The sequence below is a fragment of the Echinops telfairi genome, unplaced genomic scaffold, assembly GCF_000313985.2.
Source record: "Echinops telfairi isolate 266 unplaced genomic scaffold, ASM31398v2 ScPeMD7_7469;HRSCAF=8507_0, whole genome shotgun sequence".
Classification (NCBI taxonomy): Eukaryota; Metazoa; Chordata; class Mammalia; order Afrosoricida; family Tenrecidae; genus Echinops; species Echinops telfairi.
Window position 1 is genome coordinate 61,183,498 of NW_022111372.1, and position 26,953 is coordinate 61,210,450.

Sequence of the window (26,953 nt, forward strand, 5' to 3'; positions counted from 1 at the left end):
GGTTGATTTTTTTTCTCCCTTTAGCTAAGCTAGAGTTGAGCGTTTTGAATGGCTGCCTATTGGCCTCAGCAAGCTCTCAGCTAAGCACTTGCTGAAAACAAAGGTATTGTCCAATGGGGTCATCACCCCTCAGGCGAAGAAATCCTATCAGCACCGCTCTTGTTTGGGATGAAAATGGGCCTTCGCATTTTCTGTGGCATTTCCCACTATTTCTGGAGCTTAAATCACTATAAATCTTAAATGAGCTGAACAAATTGTTGTTGAGTGATGAAAAATAGATATGCTTGACTCTGAGCACACAGATGTGTTGTGTCCACCAAAATGAGGTCCTGATGAGGCACACACGCAACAAAATACCTGCTCGACAGCTTCCCATCTGACCCCGTCCACAAGCAAAGAAATCACGAGGAACGCATGCTAGACTGACCTCTCATAGAAATCCTCTTTGCTTGGGTATCCATATATGCATAAAAGGATACAGCTTCTTAAAAGCTCATTTTCCCTCTAATAATTGTCTGTTTTTAAAATGCTATCAGCAGGTGCACCTCATTTCAAAAGCCTCTTGTCCTTCATAATACAATATTCATCACGATTACATAGTATGAAATAAAAAGCCGCAAAACACAAGCAATGGTAGTTCAATTAAATGCAACATAATCTGCAGCCAAAAAAAAAAGGGTTCTGTAGTTAAAATCAGGTTCTGTTGAAAGAAAAAAGGGGAATATATTTCCACATATTTTTAATTATATAGAATTTTCTCAAACATGATTTTTCATAACATATTCCATTTAAGTTAACATCATATTTGAAGAAAGAGCATTTTCCGATTTCATTTTAAGGCTGATTTTGAGCAATTACAGTGTCATTGTTCTGCGGTAGAAAGGTTGAATTCATTCACTGTGTGGTTGTGTAGTTATGATTGATGTCTCTTCTCCAAATGATAAACCAATCACCCCAATGATGTAATGTCATTTTAAGAGTGCCATAATCACATTTCTCTCAAACTAGAAGCTCTGATGAGTTCTAATAAAGATTTATGGTAGATTAAAGGCCTTCATAATATCAACAATGGATTGCTCATTTGATGAGAGATTTGATTAGGTAATCTTCTTTTTTTTAAAAAGAATATGAGTTTACTAAATATACCAGGCCTGGCTTTGAAGAAGGGCATGGGCCATCCTAAGTAGCAGTCCATCATGCCATGGCTGGAATGAATCATCTTCCACTTGTTTAGGAGCCCTCTCTAATTGTAGAGGTTGAGGCCTGTGGTGGCATACACTCAATTATCGAGCCCAAACACAACCTCATCAAGGAACACTTGAGGCATGTAAAGCTCTGAATGCCTTAACGGATATCACGAGTGGCCAATTCCAAAGGCAACTGCAAAGCCTTTGGGTCAGGAGCAATTAATTTCTACAAACATCTCTCTTTGAGCAAAGAGTACTTAAACCCTAGGAACTGGCCACTTGTATTTTCAAAGGCACCAACAAGAGACATCAAAATAAAGCACGAGAGAGAGAGATAAACCACAACCCCCTTGTGGCCAGTTCCTCTGTCTTGCTTGTGTGAGTCAGAATGAAAGTGAGTGGCTCAGAGGCAACATTGGCCAGAGGACTACACCAGCAGCTTGTGGTGCTCCTAGGAAGCAGTATAAGGTGATGGAAGAATCACCCGCCCCAAACACTTCAGACTTGGCAAGCCATTCAGGATTTATGTCAAGGGATCACATTTTAATCAAAAATCATCTAAACAAGCAAAGAGGAAAAAGTCTGAAGCCAACTATCAATAAAACAAGGGATCTGAGAAGCACACAAATTGGAAGTGTGAAGGCAACCAGGGTCACACGGCTATGACCAGCATAGTGGTAATACAGAATTCAATACAGAATTGACCTTTGAGACTGGCATCCTCTCCTGGGCAGCAGGGGGCAAATTCCTCCCACGGAAGGAACCCCGTGTCCTGTAAGGCTAAGCAAAGCCTCTCCAGTAGCCACAACCTTCAACAAACGTCTCCTTGAATGGCAAGGCCACAGGACAAGCATATGCCACTGGGCACTCCCCGCCCCACCTTCTTCCCCACCCTGATTTCAGGGTTGTCACTCCAACGTCATGCACGCAACACCACACAGTCAGACAGCACAACGTTTCCTTACCACTGTTGGAGGCTTGCTGGGGCCCTGAGCATGCTCTGAGCAGGTAGGAATTGGGGGAGAACTCCTCATCAGGGTTGGTGTCCATGATTTGATGGGAGGTGTTGCTGTCTAGCAATGGCATCTGGCAGCTAACTGGTGGAGGATTATGGGAGCTAGGCAGCTGTGCAGATGGGAGGAGGCTAGACGAGGATGTAGGTGGAATGGGACGACCTGGGAGAGAGCACAGAGGGGTCAAAGGTCAGCACTGAGTGTTATGAGAGCATCCCGAGACAGTTACATCAAAAGCAGCTCGCAATACACATATTTGTTCCTCACAAAAGGAGAAGTGCTCCCGAGGTATCTTTTAGAGTGGTTGGGTGTTATCTCCAAAGTTCACGTTCATACCAAAGGGAGCTGGATCTTTCAGACCGTGGTATGGGCGGTTGTGTCCACCCCCAACCTTGAAACGGCATCAGCCTGGAGCCCATCCGCTTTTCTCTATCTCTCACCGAACGAGAACTATCTCCTCATTGGTCTCCCTGCTTCCATTATTGCCAGAGATCCATCGATTCCCCTCCCCCGCAATCCTTCTGCAAGCTACCAGATAAAGTTTGAGAGATAACCCTCAGGTGGTTTCATGTGACTGCTTCTGACCCTCTGATCAGCCACCGATGCGTGCAGAATGAAACCCAACCTAACCTATGATGGCCAGCGTGTCCACTCCGGCTCACAGCTGCTTCTCGTACTGCCCGTCCCTCTGGCAGGGCCTCTTACCATTGTGCCCTGGGCCAATTCTCTAAGCTTATGTTCTCATCTTCTTTTTTTTTTTGCTTAACCGTGCCAGATCCTCAGGGTCTTTCCACTGCCTGTCTTCTTGCCCTTAGTCACGCATCTGCTGCTGCTCCTCTGAGACTTCCCAGTTTGCCCTCCTGCCAGCTCTATCCCCTTAGTCCACTTAAAATTCCCACAAGCCTTTGTCACTATTGGCCGGTGGACACCTTGTCTATTTCAGTCACCCCCTCCATGTCACCTGCTGAACGAATGAACAAATCTGTAAAGTCAATGACAACCCAATTAATCCGTTTGGGGGAGAAGCGGGGCGAAGGTGGAAAGGGTGAGACATTTGCATCCTTGAGTTGGCCAATGACCCCATTCCCTGCAGCATGCAGGGATGTTTGGCTGGAGATTCTGGGGAAACTCCTGCTAAGAGACGTAGCCACTCCAGACTGTGCGGAAGGGCAGCCCACCAGGCAGGTGGTCGGTAGTGAGCTGAAGCTGCCCATGGGTCAGGAAATTCTCCCACACAGAGGGCCGCGGCAACCTCTCTTTCCACGTGGCAGGGAGCACCTGGCTGCCAAATTGCTGAGTGAGGCTAATCACCATGCAGACTTTCACCTGCTTCACCCTTACATCTCCGGGTCTCTGCACTTGCCTGCCTGCTGGTTTGCTCACATGGGAAACTCGTGAAAATGATCCAAGAATAGGGAAGATTGAGACAGGAGAAGACTCAAGAATCAGGTCACAGTTTCAACTCAGGCAAGGAGCGCCCAAGCCAGGAGAACTGTTCCCGGATGCACTGTGTTAAGGACCAACCCCAAAGAGCAAACACGCTGCCATCGAGTCCGTATAGGGCAGGCTAGAACTGCCGCTGTGAGCTCCTGAGACTGGAACTCCATGGGAGAGTATAAAAACCTCATTTTTCTCTTAAGGAGCGGCTGGTAGCTTCAAACTGCTGACTTTGTAGTTAGCAGCCCACTGCATAACCACTACGGCAGGTGTTCTCAAACCCTTCGACCAGACGCTGATCCTCGTGGCTGCTTTTCAAATGATGCTGACATGTAAGTCGTGCTATGGAGAGCAACTGTGCTAGACTCCAGGGACCTAAACATAAACACTGCCTGACCTCAGAGAGCTCACAGTCTAACTAGGGGCACAGTTAAATGTTTCATTTCAGTACCATATAGTAAGAAGTTAGATAGTAGCATGTAAGTAGCTGGTGCAGTAGGGCAGAGAAAAGGGACACCCGATACTGTCTAGGGGAGCCCTGGTGGTACAGTGGTCAAGCGCTGGACTGCTAACCGGAAGGTTAGTGGTTCCAACCCACCAGCTGCTCTGTGTGAGCAAGCTGGAGCTGTCTGCTTCTGAACAGATTCACCTATAGTCCTTAGAGTCCCTGAAGGGCAGTGCTGGTCTGTCTCACAGGTTCATGATGAACGGGGTTGACTCAACTGCAAAGGGTGGGTCTGGTAGAACCTGGTCAGGTGGGGGTGGGCTGGTGAATGAAAGAAAAGATTCCTGGGAAAGTGGAGGCCTGTGGAATCATTGCAAAATGAGACAAGAAACTTCCAGTGGAAGGGGCCAGAATGAGCAATAGTCCAGAGGCCTGGCACCACTCGCCAATTACCCTTGTGGAGGCAGAGGGGCAGAGGGGATGGGAGGTTAGATACACTTAAAACTTTAAGGTTCGGGGCTCTGCCCAGTAAAGCTACCAAAATCAATGCATGTTCTCCCCGATATAGATCAGTAGATAAGTGGAGCTTGATTTTAAAAATTCAATTCATTCATAACAATTTGGGCCTGATATTCTTGCCAGATGTTCTGGCCAAGGTAGATTGAATCTATCACAATTCAGCAGACTCAGCGCTAGACATTTAATCAATACATTTTCCCCCGTAGGTCTCCCCTCGAAATAATAGCTATTATCATTCTTAGTATCTTTCTGCTGATGTTTGGTTTGCAACAGTTATATGCTACTCGCTATGCTAAGTACTTGACAAATACGATCTCATTTAATCCTCCAAGACCCGTTCACATCAGAGTTATTATCAACTCCTTTGGACAGATCAAGAAGCTGAGGCTCAGAGAGGTGAAATGATTCAACTAGGAAGTGGCAGAGGCCAGGAGTCCCATTCAAGTTTGTCGACTCCCAAATCTAGTCCCTCACCATAGTCTGCCAAACAGCCTGGTGGCAAAAGTGACAGAAGGTGACCAAAGGGGGACGGTGGTGATTGACAAGAAACAATGTTTCTGGCTTCCCATCTCCCACTCCCAAACACTCCCGAGATTTCAAAGAACTATTTCTCTGAATAACACTTTATAGCAGTTACCACCCTACAGGGTTCTGAGCTTTCTCTCATATTGGGTTGTGAAGTTCCACGGGCTCCTTCACAGCACCATTGTCTTCCCCAGCCTGCAAGGCTCCCGAGAGGCGGGTGCCCTGCGCAGGGCACTGTGAAGCCAGTGTGGACCTTCACTTAGCAAGGAGGCTCGAGTCGGCACAGATTTTCACCCGCTATCAATCGGCTTTCACATTTGTATTATTGAGGCGTATCTGGAACTGCATGTTGAAGAACAAGGATGGCTGGGAGCCAATTTCCAAATTCCTTTGAGTGACTGAGGTGGAACTGAAGTTCAAGTGCAATTTTCCAGGAGCCTGATATGATAGTTGCTGTGAAATCATTCTTTACATGAACTTTTTGAAATTTTGTTCAGCATGAATTCATTTCATACAGTGCAGACAGAAGTGCTTTTTAATTTATCCAAATACAGACAACGGAAGAGCAGCCGTAATACAATGGAGGCCCGGGGTTACTTCGGCATACTGAGAATACACATCACGGAATTGTTTGATTCCAGTGATTTTCCTCCCAATCCACCTTTTGGTTGCTCTTGAACCTCAGGTACCTACCATTGCTGCGGAAATGTCTCAGCGCCAAGATCTGCCCCACGAAGATGGTATGTTGTTCTTTACTTTCACTGCAATCTGACGACTTTGTTTCTCTATGTTCTACCCGATCTGCCCCTGCTCCTGCCCCAACTATGCCAACTGAAAGAGGCTGTCTGTGCAGGTACAAGCAGGTGTTAAAATACAGGGGAATGAGTTGGAACATACGCAAGCTCACTGACAGCCCAGACTTGCTTACAGAATCGCTTCGTGTGGGAGGAGCGTGACACCACCAGGGAGACGCTTACCGGCTTCACACTCTACGCACCCCAGAGAGCTCCCCTGTGCCCCCAAACTATTTTCCAAATTCAATTCGCTGGGGGGTCTGGGGGTGTGTGGCTTTGAGTCTCCAGAAAATATAGCAAAAAGGTGGGGAGTGTTAATGAATTTGATAAAAAAGCAACGAAATCATGGGAAGGCAGCAATATGCCAGTCAGGAAACACATCAGGTCTTCTGTGTGTAGGTGTGTGTTTGCTGAGATACTCACGTAATTATCTGTCTGACTGGGTTCCCTGGGACCTTAAATGTGGGCACATTTTCTAATTTATCTGTTTCCAAATAAATAAGGTTTTGTCTTCAAAACCTATTTCTGCTGGGAAGTTCGGTAGTCCGACCACGCAGCTCCACGTTCGCTTCAGGAGCTTGTGGAGGCTGACAGGAGTGCTCTGTTCAGAAGGATGCGGAGGAAGCCACCCGTTGAGTGGGAGACATGGCTGTCATCAACTAGAAGAGTCACGGCTCTGGAGGTCAGGATGGGTTGCAGGTGCATCGCACTTTTGAGCCTCCCATGTTCCTGGCTCTCCTTCACCTTTGGCTTCAGCCAGACCGGAAAACTTTATCACACAACACCTGTGGTTGAAACCACATTGCTCTAACTCCTACTGCCTCAATTAAAAACCAATTTTGCTCCTTAAATTAATTTGGATCCAGACATACCAGTTCTCCCACCCAGAGTGCAAGAGATCCCATCTCCCATGCCCAAAGCTATAATTTTATCCATAAATAAGGCTGCTCTGCCCAACCGTTTGTCATAGATGCACTAAGTTTTGATAACAGGCATGTTGTGAGTAAGTTCCCAGAATTCCCTTAAAATAACTAGCTCTCACATTGAAAAGATTAATGAGAAGCAGAATATTGAACATTGAAATATTCTATGTATGAAAGGTATCACTGATCTATGTAGTGACAATGTAGAAGGGCATTTCATAGAGCAAAGAGGCATTTTAAAAAGATGGCTTAAAAAAGCACTAGAAATAATTGTATCCAAATTAACAAGTTTGACATCACTGACAATTAGAATATTAATAAATGCATAATAGGTAACCTTTAAGAGGGACGTGAACTTGCTTCCTTTGGGGAACTAAAATAAGTATTTTATACATATTTTTCTCTCTTAAGTTTCACAACTTCACCATGAACTAAATAACGTCACTATGTCCATTACAGATGAAGAGGCGGAGACCTGGGTAGATGAGTTTTTCTAGCATCCCTCTGATAAGAAGAGGCAAGGGTGGGACGTGCACCCAGGCTGTCTGGTCGGAGCAAGGGCTAAGCACCCCACTGCTAGCTGGAAGTCAAGGTTCAAACCTCCTAATGGCTCCATGGAAGAAAAGATTCGGCGATCTGCTCCCATCATGATGAGAGCCCAGGAAAGCCTATGGGGCAGGTTGACTATAGCGTATGTGGCCGCTCTGCATCAGAATCCACTCAAAGTCGCACAACAACAATCTTGAGTCTTAAGGCCAGTTCTTGAATGGTTCATTTGAATATTTCCCACCTTACATGAACATGCACTGGTTCTCTTCTGGACTGCACTACAGAGGTCATTTTACAGAAAAGACTTAACCATGAACAGACATTAAAAAAAAAAAGCCTCCTGGAAATAACCACAGTGCTTGTTCACATAGAATAAATTATCCATTTCCAAGATTTAAAAATGATTGTGGGCCTGAGAAGTTCAACAGCTTAACAAAAATATGGCTTTTGTTTTAAGGTGACGGTTGTAAACGGGCTGCATGGACAACGGCAGTGTGTAATTGGTACAAACGTGAGCCCTGGCTCTCATGGCATTCTGGTTTCAAGAACCTGTTTAGTACTCAGACATTTGACTAATACTATCTACTTCTGCTTCAAATGTTTTGAGGTGCTAAGGTCTCTTTATTTGTGAATGAGTTAATATGTATTACAGGTGAATATGCAAGTAAAGAGACTGAATGTCAACACCTGAGATACTGCCCTCTTTTGCATGTAGCCAGTGATTGTTTTAGAAATATCGCCTAGCCTAACTTGATTTTAGACAAAAATTTTTAGCACCAGATTTTCCGACTTTCTTTTTGTTATGGACTCTGGTCTTGCAGAGGGCTGCATGATGGGGGATTTGTTACCAAGGATGATGGGATTCAGTCAGGTACCAAGAAACCATTTATGGTGGGAAGGAACTCCTCCACTTATAAGACTGATGCGGACCTCAAATAGCGGGGAAGAGCTAAAGGCTGGGGGTCTGTTTGTGTCCAGCAAGGCATGGACCAAAAAAGTATTCTGCCCTCAGCATCAGAGAGAAACAGATTGATTTCTTTTCTTTTTTCTTTTTAAAATCATTTTATTGGGGGTTCGTACAACTTTTATCACAATCCACACATACATCCATTGTGTCAAGCACATTTGTACTTTTGTTGCCATCCTCATTCTCAAAACATTTTCTTTCTACTTAAGCCCTTGGTATCAGCTCCTCGTTTTTCCCTCCTTCCCTGCCATCCCTCCCTCACAAACCCTTGATAATTTATACATTATTATTATTATGTCATGTCTTATACTGTCCGTTATCTCCCTCCGCCCAGTTTTCTGTTTCCCATCCCCCAGGGAGGATGTAGAGCCTTGTAATCGGTTCCTCCTTTCTACCCCACCTTCCCCTTATCCTCCTGGTATCGCTACTCTCATTATTGGTCCTGAGAGGTTTATCTGTCTTGGATTCCCTGTGTTTCCAGGTCTAATCTGTACCAGTGTACATCCTCTGGTCTAGCCGGATTTGTAAGGTAGAATTGGGATCATGATAGTGGGGGTGGGGTGGGGTGGGCATTAAAGAACTAGAGGAAAGTTGTACATTTCATGAGTGCTATACTTCACCCTGACTGGCTCGTCTCCTCCCTGAGACCCTTCTGTAATGGGCTGTCCAGTTGCCTACAGATGAGCTTTGGATATCCACTCCACATTCCCCTTCATTCATATTGATATAATTTTTTGTGCTTTGGTGTCTGATACGTGATCCCATCAACACCACATGATCACACAGGCTGGTATGCTTCTTCCATGTGGGCTTTGTTGCTTCTGAGCTAGATGGCCACTTGTTTATCTTCAAGCCTTTAAGACCTCAGACGCTATACCTTTTGCTAGCCAGGTACCATCAACTTTCTTCACCACATTTGCTTATGCATCCGCTTTGTCTTCAGTGATCATGGCGGGAAGGTGAGCATCATGGGGTGGCAGTTTAATACAACAAAGTGTTTTTGCATTGAGGGAATAGTTGAGTAGAGGCTCAAGGTCCATCTGCTACCTTAATATATAATAACTATATGCACATAGATCTATTTCCCCATCAACATATATAAATATATTTACAAGTGTACATGCCAAACAGATTGATTCCTAATTGGCATCAGGTCTTACACTAACCACACAGACCTTGGGGTGGGTAATGGGGTCAAAATTTGTCTATACCTTAAATAAATTTGTTAAAAAAAGACTAAAGAAAGTCATTTAATCATACCATTGAGTGGCAAGTGAGCCCTCTGATGACAGTATTTTAAAATACAAATCTCTTCTTCTATATTATATATGTAGCAGGCTGCTTCTGTTAGAGAAGAGCAGCCATTCTGCACTGTGGCAGTTTTGCTCCCGAGGTGACACACGAGGGCGTCCTGGGGGCTGCATGTTGGGATGCTGACTGCAAGGCCAGTAGATGGAAACCACCAGCAGCGTCTAGGGACAGAGATGAGGCTTTCTATTGCTAGAAAGATTTAGTCTCATAATCAAAAGAGGTTAGTTCAACTCGCCCTTTTTTCAATCTTCCTTTAGTCTTATAGGGTGACTCTTTGTAACCCTATCAGAGAAATGACCCCTAAGAGAAATGACTCGATGGCAGTGGGTTTTTATTGTTGAGATGACATATGTCTAGAGACTTCGGGTTGTCACTATTGGAAGGTGGAGGAGGTAGGGTGTTACTGGAATTGAGTCAGTAGAGACCAGGGATGATGGTAAACAACCCACAATGCAAAGGACACCCCCCGCCACCCAAAAAAGGATTATCTGACTCCTAAAACCAACAGAGTCACAGATGAGAAACTCTTAAGTAAGGTGCATGATTGAGGCTGCTCTTGTTTCCAAAGGATACGAATTGGGCAGGTATTCAAAGGTAAACATGTGATTCAGTTAGCTCCTCCCATTTATATACACAGACCTACGAAAAGACAAGCAAGTAAGTTCACATTGCCACTGGGGAGGCAAAGTTAAATGGAGGGAAAACTTCCTCCAAAAAGTCTAATTAGTTACTGATGGAAGTTCTAGCAAGCCTCTCTCCAGGGGTGGGACAGAGTTCGATGGCCTTTTTAGAGGCAGGAGAATGTTCCAGCTCCTTGTTCTGTTATTTAACATCACCTGAGGAGTTTTCATTGTGACCTCTCACGTCTTCTCAACGAGGCGATATCAGCCGCTGCACGTTTGCTCCCCTCCACATCAGCCCGCTGAATGTGGTAGTTTTACAACCGGAGACCTCGTTGCCCTCGTCCCTCACACTACATTGTACTCACTACAACCCACCTAAGCATTTTCTTGAAAACAAATCGTTTTCAGATGGCCCTGGCAAATGATCCCGATTTCACACAAGCTCTTCTACACAGGCGAGAGAAAGATGTGGCAGCCTGCTTCTGTAAAGAGTGATCTCCTTGGATGCTGGACAGGCCAGTCCTCCTCTTTCCTCTAAGGTGGCCAGGAGCTGGACTTGATGACAGCAGGTTTGTCGTCATGGGTGATACATAACGTCTTGGGGGAGTGACTTGCTGTTGGACTTGCCCCAGTTCAAGAGCCCCTTTCAGGAGCTTCAGCATGAACTGCCTTCACAGTTTGGGGCTCCATGCATGTAGGTGTCATTACTAGATCACCCACAACTTGCATGTTTATATATCACATATTTCTGGCAGAGTTGCACTTTGAGAGGTGTCAAAGATGGATGAGGCTATAGAGGGCAAGTAGAGTTTATTTTTGAAGTAATGTGATGTCTATGGTTTTTCTAATGCCAGCCTTCTTATAGACATCAAGTAAAATGCCGTGTGATTCTGTATAATTTCCTCTTGTGAAGAAACAGACCTACTTCACTTGCTTTGTCAAAAGTGTTCAGAGTGTTTAGCAGAAGGCCGTGGGTCCTCAAACACATTTTCACCAGAAAGTTTTAGTGGGTGGATAACCAAAACTCAAGCCCACGGCCACTGAGTAGATGCCAACCTACAGAGACCCTGTAGGACCAAATAAACATATTTCAGAGGCTTTTCTGAGGCTGTCAATCTGTACAGGAGGGAACAGGCAGTCCCACTGTTCTCCCTCAGAGTGGCTGATGGAGTTGAACCATTAACCTTGCAGGTAGCAGCCCAGACCTTAAGCCACTATACCATCAGGGGTCCTCGGTTGTTGGATAAATGAATTCAATGACATCTTCCAGCTCCTGTACCATGAGATGGCATTATGCTTTGGTCTAGTTCAGTGCGGTTAGTTGGTCTAGTTCTGTGTTGTTAGTTTCTGTGCCCAATGGAACAAGATGCTGCCCGGTCCTCCACCCGCCTCATGATTGTGGAAAAGACTGTTGTGATAGGGTTTTCATTGGCTGGTTTTGGCAAGTAGGTTGCCAGAACTTCCTTCCTAGTTCATTTTCATCTGGAAATTCCACAGAAAAGTGTTCAGTATAGCAGTAACATGCAGGGATCCACTTACATGGTTGGTGGCTTTACATGAGGTACACTGGGTAGAAGTTGAACTCTGGGGTCACACACTTTGGACGTGATATCAGGAGAAATTCGTCTCCTGCAAAGGACATCATGCTTGCTGCAGTAGAGAGTCGGTGAGAAAGAGGACCCCATGAGTTGAATGGACACAGCAGCTGCAACAATGGGCTCATCCCTAACAATTGTGAGGACGACCCAGTTCTGGGCAGTGTTTCCTTCTGCTGGACATAAGGTCACTCTGACTCTGATCCAGCCCAATGGCACTTAACAACCACGATTCTTTCATAAAAATGCGGGAAGTCTACCACTGTATCCCCCTAGCCCCACTCTGCCTATCAGCGTGCTTGTAGAGTCGGTAAAATGTGGCAACTGGAAATGGACTTTTATATTTAATTTGTAGTTAAATAGCCACATGTATCTAGTGGCTCCCTTATTGGAGAATTCCATCTGAATAAAAACAGTAGGTTTCATTTCCCAGTTACCGGCCTTCTTCCTTTCTGTCTCTCCCTTACAGAAGCCAGGATATTTTTCAATGTACAAATTGACGCATCTCATGCGCCTTCTAGCTACTCTCCCAAGACTCCACATTGCCTGCCTACAAAATAGAGCTCGAACATTTGCATGGCAATATCTCTTGTCACACCCCCACCCACCCCCATTCCCTGTGCTCCAGCCATGCAGAACAACTGGACTACGGAATAGGCAGCCTTCCTTCTTCACGTCTCTCACTCTGCATGGAAGGTGCCCCCTCTTTTGTAGTCTCCGCTCCCTCTGAAATCTTCACAAATACTCAGTGCAGGCGTCACCCTCTCCCTACGCCTTCCCCGATCACCTCACCCACTGGTGCCCAGGGCATGCTTCTCTCCTGGCACACACACTGGGCCACATGAGCATATTCACTTGTCTAAGGGTTTGGCCCATTCTTGACACTGTGAATGAATGCGGGCAGAGATGGGGATTATGCACCTTCGTGTCCTAGTTCTCACCCCGGAGCTTGTGAACAATACGGAGCAATGCGATTGGTTGGTGATAATAATTCATTCCACGTATTAGACATATATTAAGTTCACAGAGCACTAACTTGAGCACATGCCATTACTGAATGTCGGGGCTGTTGGTATTGGGTTTGAGGTGCCTGTCCCTGTGTAAGTATCTTAGCAAGCAGAGCGTGATTCTGAATTTTAGTGCCCGTATTTTATTATTATTTTAATGAAGTCGTTGAGAATCATAAGTCACACGTGCCTCTAATACTCCAGTGGCGACACAGAAGTCTCTTACCACGTTGGTGTTTGGATTTGCATCTTCCAGTGGCCAGTGCGGGTGAGCCCTTCTTTATATGTCTGTTAACCACCTAAATGCCTTCCTTGGGGAAGGGTCTGTTCAAGTCCACCGCCCATTTTGTCAGATGATTATTTGCCAATTTGGGTGCTTTTTGACCTATATATTTCTGCTGGTGACGTTGGATAAATTACCTAACTTGTCTGCATTCAATTGTTTGACAATGAAAATGTATAGTAACACACTTCACAGGTTTAAAAAAATATATATTACCTCAGATACCTTATATAAAATTAACAAACTAAATAGTATCATTGTCATTGATTTAAAGGGTAAGAGAATCAGAGACATATATAAACTGTAGCTACATGAATGGATTTGGGGCTCCCATTTACTTCTAACCCATCTCTAAGACTAGTTCTTATAAAAATGACCCTGCTTGATGCCTGCCCTCAAGGTGAGACCATTGAAGACACAGGTGATATAGCAAAGGGTGGTGAAGAAACTAGATTGTACCCAGTTATCAGAATGAATAGGCTCTGGGGTCTTAAAGGCTTGCCTTAAAACAAGCAGCCATATTAGTGAGGCATCAAATAAGTCCACATGGAAGAAGCACACCAACCTATGTTTCACGGATGATAAACAATAAAATCCAATTCTGAAGGAGGGAATAGTATCAGAGCTTAAAATGTGAACAGCTAGTTTGCAGAAAGCTGTGGATGACAGCAAAAGCCCCACATCTCTTTGCAGTGTCCACACGTGGATTAAACCTTTAGTGACTGCCCTCTGACCATGGACCAGGGATGTAACTGGCCTAGCTATCATGCAGAGTGCATTGGCAAGTGGATCATTGCAGATGCATTTTGGTTAAATTTTAACACCTTATCATTTAACCTCCCTTCACCCACTTTAAATCTGTTCAAACTGAACTGGATTCATGGTCATGGGGGTATGAGAGGGGAGGTTGTGGGGGGATGGGGAGCTAAGAACAATGAGTACGGGACAGGAGAAAATGTTCTAAAATTGAGTGTGGGGATGACTGTACACCTCTTTTTAATATGGTTGAACTACTGAGTTGTATGGTATGTGAATTATATGCCAATAAAGCCGTTAAAATAAATTACTTTAAAAGGGGGGTCTCGTGTAATGCTCCTACCCCCTCCCAGAGCCATCTGAGGATGAGATGAGTAATGTAAATGAAAATACATTGCCAAGGGTAAAGGACTTTACTTTTAAAGTGGTACTTGTTTTATTATCATTATGGAAGATTTCCTTTTCCAAGACATTGTCTACAGATGGAAAATAGTTCTGGAAAAGAAATCTGTGACTTGTTATGTACATAAGGAACGAGGCAGATGAACCAGGACTGTTTGTCACCGATTCTTGAACGGTTTCATGTCTTTGCCTCCCGTGCTCACAGTGCCTCATCCATCCCTGAGGGAGGGGGCTGTAGATGGAAAGCTACAGAGTGGGGAGGCTGGGAGTGGAGCCATTGACAGCCCATCGAGAAGCTGAAAGGCTCCCCTCAATGATCTAGAAGTATTTTGAAACTAAAATAGAAACAGGAAACTAGCATGACCCTGAAAAAAATCGACCCCAAACAGCCTGACATTCTTTCTGACTCTTGGGACCTTCTGTCTGTCGGAGTAGAGCTATGCTCCACAGGGGTTTCAATGGCAGCTGTTTTTTAGAGTAGTTCAATAGAGCTTTGTTTTGAGGGTCCTGTGGGGAGACTCAGACCTCCAACTCTTCCTGTGAGTAGCGGGGACCACTAACTGTGTGAGCCAACAGGGGACCCCACACCACTGGCACCCAGTGGACTCCCACTCAGGGCCATCCACGTGTCTTGAGATGATTTATAGAAGGCCAGGAACGTTATATATGTGAATTCCTTCCTTCCCTAAACAATAGCTCCAAAGTCACTGTTGGTTTGCAAAAATCGCCCCCAGCTGTAGCCTTAGTTAAGAGGACTGGACGAGAATTTAGATGCAGTGGTTCTCAACCTTCCTAATGCCTCGACCCTCTAACACAGTTCATGCTGTGCTGACGCCCAGCCACAAAATTATTCCTGTTGCTACTTCATAACTGTAATTTTGCTACTGTTATGAATCGGGTGACCCCTGTGAAATGGTCATTCGACCCCCCCCAAAGGGGTCGTGACCCACAGGTTGAGAACCCCTGATTTAGAAGGTCAGGGTTCCTTATTGTGGCTCATCTGCTACCTAGTTGTGTGCATTACAGGAAACAGCTTGACCTTGTTAGGCACCAGTTAAAACATGTTATGGTTTTGTGCTATAGCACAGCAGCGCCTAATAGTTTTGAGAAATGTGGTGACACACTCTTTACATACTCCAGTGGAAGAAACCAATAATTGTTGACATCTCTCGAGCACTCATGATGTTCAAGCAGTCTGTAGAGCACTTTCCAAGGATTACCATTTATGTAACCCATCCAACAACACTATGTGGCAGCTCCTAAGGTTAGCCCTATTTTATGAATGAAGGCCATGAGGCTGATAGATACCAAAGGGCTTGACCAAGGTAGCACAACAGGTAACTGGCAGGGCCGAGACTCGAATTCAGATCTAAGTATCACACAGCCACATGGTGTCATTGCAACCTTGGAGGTGCAAAGAGAGATAAGTCACACGCTCCCAAAGGCAGGAAGACTAGTGGAAGTGGGAGCAGAGTTGGGAATGACTATGTAACAGTAGTGAGTACTCCCTGAGCAGGAAATTCCACCGTTCTAACAGGTCTCCTGCTCACGAGGCAGGTATGGGGGAGAGTGCGTGGTGAGGCTGTGTCTTCGGCTGTGTCCCAGAAACCTTTCACCCTCCCCAGCTCCTCCGTGCCTGGCATACATTCGTCATGTAGGGCAGAGGGAATCCTCCCAGGCCCCCAGAGCCAGGTGCTTTCAGGGGAGTGCTTTCTGGAGGCTCACTTACAATGACCTCTAGGGAAAACAAGGCATTGGCAAAGACAGCTGGAGAAAATTTTAAAAAGAAAAAGAAAAGTCAACCTTCGGGGGGCAAGAGTAACCCTTAAGGGAAACAAAGGAAATAGAATTAACTCCACCACCGGAACGATGATACCAATGCTGACGAGGTACCTCAGCCAACTACGCACTAGGTGCTGTGGGACTGATTTGCATCTGAAACTGCACTTGACTTTGTTTTGGCTGAGAAGTTGTGGAAGCAGAGATGCGGTAGGAAGCATCCATGATGATCTTGCAGGCAAGGTATCTTCTTGAGCTCAGGAGAAATGGGGTGTGTGCATGTGTGTATGTGTGAGTGTACGCATGCACACACATGCACACTAAAAGTGACTAGAGTCAGCAAAAATTGGTTTGCATCTATCGGGGTACTGTTAGCCGTCTCTATTTTCATAAATAATGCCTTTCTCGCCTTTTACAAGCCTGTTTGCAGACCGGCAGTGCATCCTGGCTACAATTTAAAGCCCATCTAATGAAAGCACCTCCGCTGTCAGCAATGTTAATGTCACTTTAAAGAGTGTGAAATGTTGCTAAATGTGTCAGGAAACAATTAGATAACATAAGAGGCATGTTTTCTCAGTGCACAGAGAAATATATTATGCAGGCAGGAGATAAACGCAAAGGTTTCTGAGCTCCAGCATATTCAGCACTCTCCCTCTCTCTCTCTCTTTTTAATCCAACAGAGAAATTGTTTGGCAGGAGTAAGCCCTGTTTCAAATACTTGGAAGAGGGAGAAAGGCTTGCTTTGCCTCTGACTACTGTCGCCCAAGCCCTGTGCTATCAGGCTCAGCGAGATACAAACAGTCTTCCACTCAAATTAAATGTGTGCCCTCCTAATTAGCATGATAAATATAGGTTTCTCTGAGCCAGAGTTGATAAAATTACAGTGTTGGCCTAGAAAGGAACCCACAGCTCTCCCGTGCAGACATAATGGCCAAGGCACTTGTACGGGTAGAACAACGTTCCCTAAGCCTGCCCCAATCTTCAGAGGGCATTCTGGGGAAGGAAGGTCAATGCCAGGCAGGCGAACATTCGGCCAGGCTGCCAGGCTCAGGTGCAATCTGTGTCTTGCGTGTCAAGAGGGAAGACCGGGCTCTTGATCTCTAGGGAGAACAGGTCGTCCAGCAAAGCTTCTTGGCCACTGACACCACGCACGGCGCTCCCCAGTAAGGGTCTCACATCTGCAGGCAAGGAAGCCCAAAATAGATTTCTTCTCTGCAGATCAACTCAGCAAGAGCCCCAGTGGTGATGCAACGGTTAGAGCGCTGGGCAACTGAGGGAAAACTCTGTCTTTCAGACCTACTAGCCACGGCAACAGGATTCCATAAAGATTTAGAGCAGCGGTACTCAACCTGTGGGTTGTGTCCCCTTTGGTGGTCGAATGACCCTTTCACAGGGGTCACCTAAGACCATCGGAAAACACATATTAACACATATTATATTAAGACTCTTACCCATGCTATACCATGCTTCTAGACAAAATTTCATTAATTTGTAATTAGAAATAAATAAATAGAAATAAATATTTCACAATATATAATTACAATTGTTTTGTGATTAATCACTATGCCTTAATTATGTTCAATTTGTAACAATGAAAATACTGCCTGCATATCAGATATTTACATGACAATTCATAACAGTAGCAAAATTACGGTTATGAAGTAGCAACGAAAATAATGTTATATTTGCGGGGGTCACCACAATATCAGGAACTGTATTAAAGGGTCCTGGCATTAGGAAGGTTGAGAACCACTGATTTAGAGCCTTGAGGCCCAACTACTACCAAACCCAGAACTGCTCTCCATGGTTCTGAAACCTCATCTCTCCCTGGGCCAGGGTGGGCTCTTTCCCCAGCCTGAGACAGGGCTGTAGAACTTTGGGTTGAGGGAGAGGGGATTCAGAATTAGGCAAGGAATTCAAAACACCAAGCCAAACTCACTGCCGCTGAGTCGATGAGACTCACAGTGACATAGGGGGCAGGGTGGAATTGCTTCGTTGGATTTCCAAAACTAACGCTTTACCGAAGGAATGAAAAGCCTGCTTTTTCTCCCATCCAGTAGCAGGGGGTTTCAAAATGGTGACCTTGTGGTGATCAGACCAACTTGCTCCCACGACACTCCCAAGAGCAGGAGAGAAAAGAGAGCGTCAGTAAGCAGAGGTGTGAGTGGAGGCTCTGGAATAAGCATAGGCCTGGGGTGATTGCCAGAGGGGTACTTACCATTGGCAAACCAATGCCAATGCACGGCGACCCTAAAGGACTGCGTAGAACTGCTCCTGTGAGTTTCTGAGATGGGAACTCTTAGGAGGAGTCGAAATCCCAGTCTGTTTTCCCTCGGAGCAGCTGGTGGTTTTGAACTGCTTGATGGAGGGGGGAAATTATTTGTTTTGACCTTGTTTTTAAACAAGCCTCGTTACAAAGAAACCACTACCAAAGAAGGCTGAAACACCAGATGACTTTAGGTGGGTGAGGAATTGGTGCCAAGTGATGCAGTGATGTGTAATTGTGGACATGAACAAACAGGTCTGCCTGGGCGATCTAACAAATACTGTCACAATGGAGCTAGCGTGATTGAAACCTCACTATCAGTCAGCTTATACAAACATGCTCAGCCCTTTTGTTTTATTTTTTTTAATGAAAACTTGCCATATTCTACAGATGTAAAAAATAGATGAGTAAGGCTCGCTGCTCATATCTGCTCCGTAATTCACATAATTCTGCCATGTTAGATTCAGATATAGAAATGGGCAGTGGGGTTGGCCTGCTGACATGCTGAGCATCACCACCACCCCCACCACCCCCAACCCAAAGCTTCTATTTAGAGTAGATTTATACTTCTCTTGCTTTTTTTTGACATTAGTAAAAGCTTTAAAATGTTGAAAAGCAAAGTTATTTTAAGGACTAAGGCGTACCTGACATAGTGTTTTCCATGACAAACCATAGTGTTTTCCATGGCGTCCTGTGCATGTGGACGCTGGACACTGAATCAGGAAGACCAAAGAAGGATCGAGGCATTTGAACTGCGGTGCTGGGAGGGAGGATTGAAAGTACTATGACCTGCCAAAAGACAAGTTTGTCTTGGAAGAACTTCGGCAGGAATGCTCTAGAGACGCAAGGATGGTGAGACTTCGTTCAGCTCGTGCACTTTGGACATGTTGTGAGAGGCCAGTCCTTGAAAAGGACATCATGCTTGGAAAAGTGGAAGGGCAGCACGAAAGAAGATCCTTGGCAACATGCATTGACACAGTGATGACAGACAAACGGCTCAACATAAGAGCAGCGATGAGGATGCAGGAGCGGGCAGTGCTCTGCTCTGTATATAGGGCCACTATGAGTTGTCACCAACTTGATGGCACTTACCAACAACAGGGGAAGCTATTGGATTACCTGGTTAAGGTCAAGGGAAGCTGAGCATAAAGTTCATAGGATTCTGCCTATCTCTAAAAGAAATCTCAGACAATAGCTGGATTACTACCGTTACTTTGCGGATACCAAAATCGTGGTTCAAAAGAATAAAGTAGATTTTCTTAGACCACATAGCTCATGAACTGAGAATCCAGGGTTCTGTTCACTAAGTTATACTCCTCTCTAAGTTTTCAAGTTGGAGGAGAAGCACAGAAATTAAAGTTCAAGCCAAGATGAACAAAACCTGGCTCCATAGCAAATCCCGTTACTTAAAACACTCAATAACACTGAGTGGATTCTGACTCATAGTAACTCCATAGGACAGAGTAGAAGTGCCTCTGTAGGTTTCTGAGATTGTAAATATTCACTGTATAGGATCAGAAATCCTCATTATTTTCCTAAAGAGCAGCTGGTGGATTTGAACCACTGACCATGTGGTGAGCAGCCCAACGTGTAACCCATTATGCTACCAGGGCTCCACAAATACTACTAGTGGGGGACAAAAATTCTATTATTCTAATGCAGGATGTATAAACCAGGTATTTCCATTTCCCCACACCATAACAGTTTAAAAAATACATTGGGCTTTTAATTTTCAAATTCTGTTCTTTGAACACTGGGTTTCCCCAAGTTACAATCAGGTGTTTTCAGGAAATAAAGGGCCTATGATCAAATAGCTTATATCATATGAAATGTTATGAGAAACATGTCCAGATTGAATATAGGGCCCTGGTGGTACAGCAGTTACACATTCGGTTGCTAACTACAGGGTTAGCAGTGGAAAACCAGCAGATGCTCCACGTGAAAACACCAGGCTTTCTAATCCGGTAAAGAGCTACAGTCTTGGAAACTCACAGGGAAAATTCTACCTGGTCCTATCAGGGTGCTATAGGTTGGAATCCGCTAGATGGTTCTAAGTCTTTTTCTTTGTTAAGTGAGTACATTTGAACTGATTATCCCATTCCATTCGAGGCTAATATCTTAAGAGCCCAGCTGAAAAGTTGGGGTTCCAGCAGAGAAAATTCAGATTGATGTGTGTTCTCCAAATAATTTGGTAGGGTAAAGGCCTTTCAGCTCTTGAGTTTGAAAAAAAAAGGGGGGGGGGGATAGAGGCTTTATCAATCCCAAAATAATTGAACCATGACCCATGGAAGAAGAAATGAACTTTTAAAAGTTGGTCAAATGTCAGTACTAGGAATAATGACAGTTAAAGAGGGAAACGGCAGCCCACCGTGTCCTGCATTTGTCTGGGCCTCTTCTTTATCTAAATGTCACTGGCGCCAGGGGTTGCTAGGTGGTACAAACCATTAACATGCTGAGCTGCTAAGGGAAAGGTTGAGGGTGCACTCAGATGGCCCATGGAAGAAAGATCTGGTGATCTTCTTCCAAAACTTAAGCCCTTGAAAACACAGTTCCATGGGACACAGTTCTATTCCACCGTGCATGGTATCATCTGTTCCTTGAGAGAAAGATACTGTTTCATTCGTTCATTCAACACACAGCTGTTCTCTGGATCACTCCATGGCATTCTTCCTGACATTGCCTAAAGCGGGTGTTTTATCCACGTCGTCGTTTTGTACATTGTCCGCCTCCCAAAGTACCTAACGATTTCTTGCCCACCAAAAGCATTTAATAAATATTGTATGGCAAAATGAATGAGGGTACAGAAGTCTTGTGATGAGGTTTATTGGATAATGTCAGACACAGCATCCTTGTAAGGTAGGGAGTGCTCCCTCACAGAAATTATCACAGGAGTCCCGAGGAGCCCTGTGAGCAAGGCCATCAACAAGCTGTTGACACTTGGCAAGAAGCAGGATGATAGGCCCTTTCAGCTAGGTTCCAGTTCTCTACCACCATAATTTTGTGATCATTCTTGTCACTCTCCCTTGGAGGAAAGGAGCCAAAGAAAACACCTCAAAGCAAAAATGTCTGCCCGACTATTCTCCTGCCCCACCTGAAATCAGGGAGACAGCTGCTTGGGTGCCTTCTGCCTTGCCGGAAAAGTTGCAGCTCCCACTGAAAGCAGAGACCCATGTAGACTCGTGCGTCCAGAGCAGACTGAATTTTATTTAAAGAAAACATGTCACTGTGTTGAAACTTAAGGCTCAGATTAATTATAACAAGTGTACTGTTTGGCCAACCTTAGCCTCATGATTCAACATTCCCCCTTGATCAGTTTCCAGAGAAAAATGAGCGCCTATAACCATTCGCGATGTAATAACACTTCTTTGCTTTTATGACTCCTTTCATCTGTGGATCTCAAAGCATGGTGCAAACAATAATTACCATTCACCTAGGTGGTAAGGGTGCATTTACTCAGCTCATTTGGCAAGGTGGGGGGTGGGGAGGGGCAGTTTGTGATGGGCTAATGTCCAGGCAGAAACTGAAATGGTGGGCTCCCACCTTCCCCACCTTTATATTCTCTGATCCTGGCAAGCCGGTGGCATTATTCATCTTGGCAAAGCATATGCATTAAGTGTAAATATGTATACTTAAACTGAAACTCCCTCTATGCAAGATGTGGAAAGTCTAAGCAATTCATGATGTGGAAGATAAGGGCCGAGTAGGGAATTTCCATCAGAGACACCAGATTAATCAACAAATAGAGTGTTCAACCTTTTACTCTGACTTGTTCTTCCTCCCTCTCTCCTTACCTCCTCTCCCTAACTCCTTCTTCTTTCCACTCATTCAACACATATTCTTTGGGCATCTTATACACAGAGCTCAGAGTAGAATGTACCAAACCAATAGCCTTCCCTTCCTATAGCTTGTATTCTAATGGTAAGACAGAATAATAAAAAACTGAATAACATCAAGTATAAGATAATTAAAAAAACAAAAAACAAAACATCACTGATACACAGACATGCACCTATGGACGATGAGGGTGGAAAAGAACAAGCTCAAAGGAATAGGTGAAGGGCACGAGAAGGTGCTGTTTCATATCAGGCAATCATATGGGCTGGCCTCCCAGTTAAGATAGTATTTGAGTAGGAGTCTCAAGGAAGTGAGGGAGGGACCCATGCAGCTTTCTGAGGGGTGGGGTGGGTTTGGGGGTGCAAGGCATTCTCTAGAGCCAAGGAATTGCAGAAACACTGGCTCTGAGCTGCTAACAGGTTTGCCATATTGTAGGAACCACAAGCATGCCAAGGCGGATGGAATGAGATTAAGAGATGGAGAAGCAGGAAGTGCCCAAGTGAGGTCTTTGTCTTTGACTCTGAGACCGGCAGTCTCTGGAGATTCTGAATGAAATGAGATGAAATGCAAAGTGGGGCTTAGCAAGGCCACTTGGGCAGCTGTGCTGAGCAGGGACCCATGTGGGGCAAGAGCACAGCAGTGGGAAGACACTTTAGAAAGTGGGTACAATAATCCAGGCCAAGAGATGGTAAGAGATTCGAGTGATGAGGGCGACCAAATCGAAAGGATTAGGTTCTGGATAAATATGAAGGCCAATGCTGGCCAGGGGTTCATGTGGGCATGAGAGAAAGTGAGGAATAAAAATCGACCCAGCCTTCGACCCAAAGAAGCAAGGAGAAAAAAGTCACACTCCTACCCTATTGACATACGTCTGCACTCAGCATGTGCTGGAAGCTGCAACTGGATTCAAAGACAGCCCTGGATACATGTTGAAGCATGATACTGAGCATTGCCTAGAGTGCCATTCTCAGACAGATAGGTAAATCATGATCTTGCTCACAAGCTGAACCCCCTTCCCAGCCTCTCTCCATATGACAGAGGTGCACAAAGGCTTCCCATTAGTTTCAGAAGAACTGACAAGGCAGGAACTCGTCTTTCACACCATGTCATAAAGCTAACATGTTGGGGCCAGACAGAGGTATACAGGCCCCACAGTTAAAACACGCAACCCGGACGGGGATAGGAACGGTCTGAAAAATAAGCTATCCCATCACTGCCTTCCCCTCCCCTCCCTCCCCCCTCCCCACCACAAACCCACATTCACATGCAGCATGGAGTAGTGAATTAATTTTGGTCCTGTTCTCTGATTTCTCCTTAGCTTGACCTGATTTTCTTGCAAGCCTCAGGCACAGTTAATTTGTAGGGAGGGGTGTGCGTGTATATTAGAGAACATGTATTCGTGAGTGCGTGTGATGGGGATCTTTGCTGAAATATTAACATAGTGCTTTTTATTATTATTTATAGGAAAACTATGTCTTCGGGGCTTTAAAAAGAAAACAAATGGAAGATAGGTGATGTGAAATTATTTTTTAGTGTTCCTACCCTTTGGTTGATATCTAAATAATACAAATGAAATATAAACAGCATTAAGGGCCCGATTATTGAATCTGTAGGAATGTGGGCTCATGCTCGCACCAAGTTCCCACTTCTTAGCACGGTGGGGAAGAGGCTATTTATGTAAAACTCAATGTGCTTTGCTTTTTTTAAGTCTTACTCAAATTTCATTGGAATTCAGTTGTTTTATCATAAAACCGGAAGATACATATCTATCTATAAAGTTTAAAATCTAATTTTGTGGGAGGAAGTGGCTACAGGTACACAGGCTCAGACAGCACAGAATAAACGAAGAGCCAATGACCGCCGTCGGTGGAGTGCACAGTTGCTTACTTGGCAGCGAGGGGCCTGCTGTTCCAGGCAGGCGTCCAGTATTCATGGTGGCGCTACCATTTCTACCTTTCTAGGCAAACTCACCAAGTCTCATTCAAGGTAACCGATGAGGGAGCATCACCACCGAATCGCTGGAGCCATCCACTTAGCAGTATGTTAGGAGAGCGAGACTTCCTCTTCTCAAGCTGAGTCCCCATTAACATGAATGTCTCACCCCTGCAATCTCCCATAGGGTTATGGAAACTTATTTATTTAAATTGGCTGTTTGTCCCCGGAGAGTTCCACCAGTGGAGTGAGGCAAAAACTCATTAGTGCCATTTTATTTTTAAATTCCACAGAACAGACTCAAACAGAGCCAGGTCGCTTTCTCGTGAGCCTAACAGTGCGCCCCACTGTGGGGCACTGTGCTTCCAGTGGGATATGCTCTGGTCAGTCATAACAGCCATCCTTCAAACTCGGGCTTCCATCTCGTGACTTTGCGGGTAACAATGTGTCAGTCCATACTGACACCTGCTCTGCAGGGCGACTCAGAGCGGGATGCACGGATTCCTTTTCTGTCTAATTTGGCAGTTTCTTAACTTCTCTAAAGAGTGCCCATAAACTTGAAACCCCGTGCTAGAAAAGCAATACATACAAAAGAGCTGATCACATAGATTTCCTCCTATAAGACTCATCTGGGCTTATACAGTAGCAGCATGAAAGTAAAAAGGCACCAATTACCATTAAGCCCAGATCAAAAGAGATCAGTGCACGGACCAACAATTGGGTGCTGTCAAATATTGAAACCACTGAATTCTCGTCTTGTTAAATCATCTGATGGCCTGTTTCTTCTTTAGTTAAATAGGGATAAATAATATAAAACAATTTACAACTAAAAGATGTGAGGGTTTTGCAGCTGCTGAATGTCTTTTGGGGAGATTAGATTCTATAATGAGGTGCCATAACCATCATTTTATAAAAGCTGTTGCTGTCTTGGGAAAAACACCACTGAATACGATTAGAAAATGCCTTTCCTTCATGAACCTGTTACAGTCATGCGCCGATTGCCTGGCATATGCTTAATGATATCTTCATTGCTGAACTACAATCATTTCTTACTGTAAAGCTTGAGATAATATATGAAGTTCAACTGGACCTTGGTTGGCTCTACCTTTGGCTCGGCCATTTTGAATTCTCAAAACCCTCTCAGAGGTGAAAAGTCAATCAGCTCCCACCATTTTCACCCAAACCTCTATCTTTCCCAATAGCTTCATTAGAAGCCTTTCTCTAATAATGGAAATGTCATTTTGCACATCCCTGGCTGACTAGTTCTCCATTTTGGGTGCCAGAGGTATGCAGTCGGTACCAGGGGGAGGAGAACTAGAGAAGTGAAGCATCTGTGTGTTGCACAGACTTACACCTAATAGATGTGATTGTCTTTCTCCCGGTGTTTTTCAAACTGGAGGGTCAATTAAGGCAGCAGCAGCTGATAGAACTGGAATGGCGGGAGACATATTTCCAACAGACACAGTAACTCCTTGGCTCCTGAGAAAGGAACACAGTGTTCCTCCTTCCTTGTCTTGCACCCTGCCTCCCTTCTGAACAAGTGAGCGGCAGGGATCCCCAGCTGTCACCAGCAGAGAGACCCAAGTGAGGTTTTGTATGATGGGGTTCGCTTTCTGCTGGTGCTGCTTCCCACTGAGACAGAAACGGGCCCATCGAAGCTCAAGGCCCAGCACTCTCTACACTTCATCATAACAAGTCAGCCCTGGGACGGCAGTGGTACTGCAAGCTCTGGGATTGCAATTGGACAGAGAAGGCCAATCAGAAACCTTCCAGGGAAACAAGAATCTGAGGAGCATTCAGAAGGGAAGTACACCCATTTTGTCTTCAGTGATCATGCCTAGAGGGTGAGCATCACAGAATGCCAGGTTGTTAGAACAAAATGTTCTTGTGTTGAGGGAGGACTTGAGCAGAGGCCTGAAGTCCATCAGAGATCTCAATATATCACCCCACTATCATGACCCCAGTCCTGCCTTCCACTTGGGGCTAGAACAGAGACTGTACAGTGGTACAGATAAGAGCTTGCGACACACAGAATCCAGGTCAGATAAACCCCTCAGGAACAGAAATGGGAGTAGTGATACCAGGAAGCTAGCGGGAAGGTGGGCAGAGTAGGGGAGGAAGTGGGAACCAATTACAATGGGTGACATATAACCATCACCACCACCCCAGAGGGGGACGAATAACAGAAACCACGTGGGAAGAGAGCGGCTGGTGTAAGATATGAAAACAATAATAATTTATAGTTTATCTAGGGGTCACAAGGGTTGGAGGGTGAGAGGGAGAGAAAAAAGAGAAGCTGATAGCAAGGGCTCAAATAGCAAGTAAATGTTTAGAAAATAATGATGGCAACATATGTATAAATATGCTTGATGTAATTGATGTATGGATTGTTAAAGAGCTGGAAGAGCCCCCAATTAAATGAACTTAACAAACAAACAAAAAAGAAGAGAAGTAGATAATGAGTGGTCTCACCTCACCAAACATTTCCCCATGGCTTGATACTAGGAAGACCTCTGTTTAAAATGCTTGGTGATCAGTACAAATCTGGATCCATATATAGCATTTGTACTCATTCATATTTGTAAGTATAGCACTTACATTCATATATACTTCTGCAGGTTATATATAGTAAATGTATGCTACATATACATGCTATATACAGTATATGTATGCTATATATATTTATTCAAGGACATGTCTGTAGCATTTAGTCTTTGCAAGCACATATTTTAGAAATCAGTGAATACTCACACAAACATGAACCATGTAGCTTCTCTTCCAAGACAAATAGCTTTCTACCAAGACC

The 26,953-nt window shown here is 44.8% G+C and overlaps 1 protein-coding gene across 1 annotated transcript in view; it reads right to left on the minus strand.

Moving 5' to 3' along the window:
* TENM2 (teneurin transmembrane protein 2) overlaps positions 1–26,953 on the minus strand; it is a 1,165,990-nt gene that overhangs the window by 469,223 nt on the left and 669,814 nt on the right. The window contains exon 3 of the mRNA XM_045284698.1: positions 2,153–2,362. Within this exon, the coding sequence (XP_045140633.1) occupies positions 2,153–2,362 (210 nt within the window). The remainder of the gene's footprint in view (positions 1–2,152; positions 2,363–26,953) is intronic.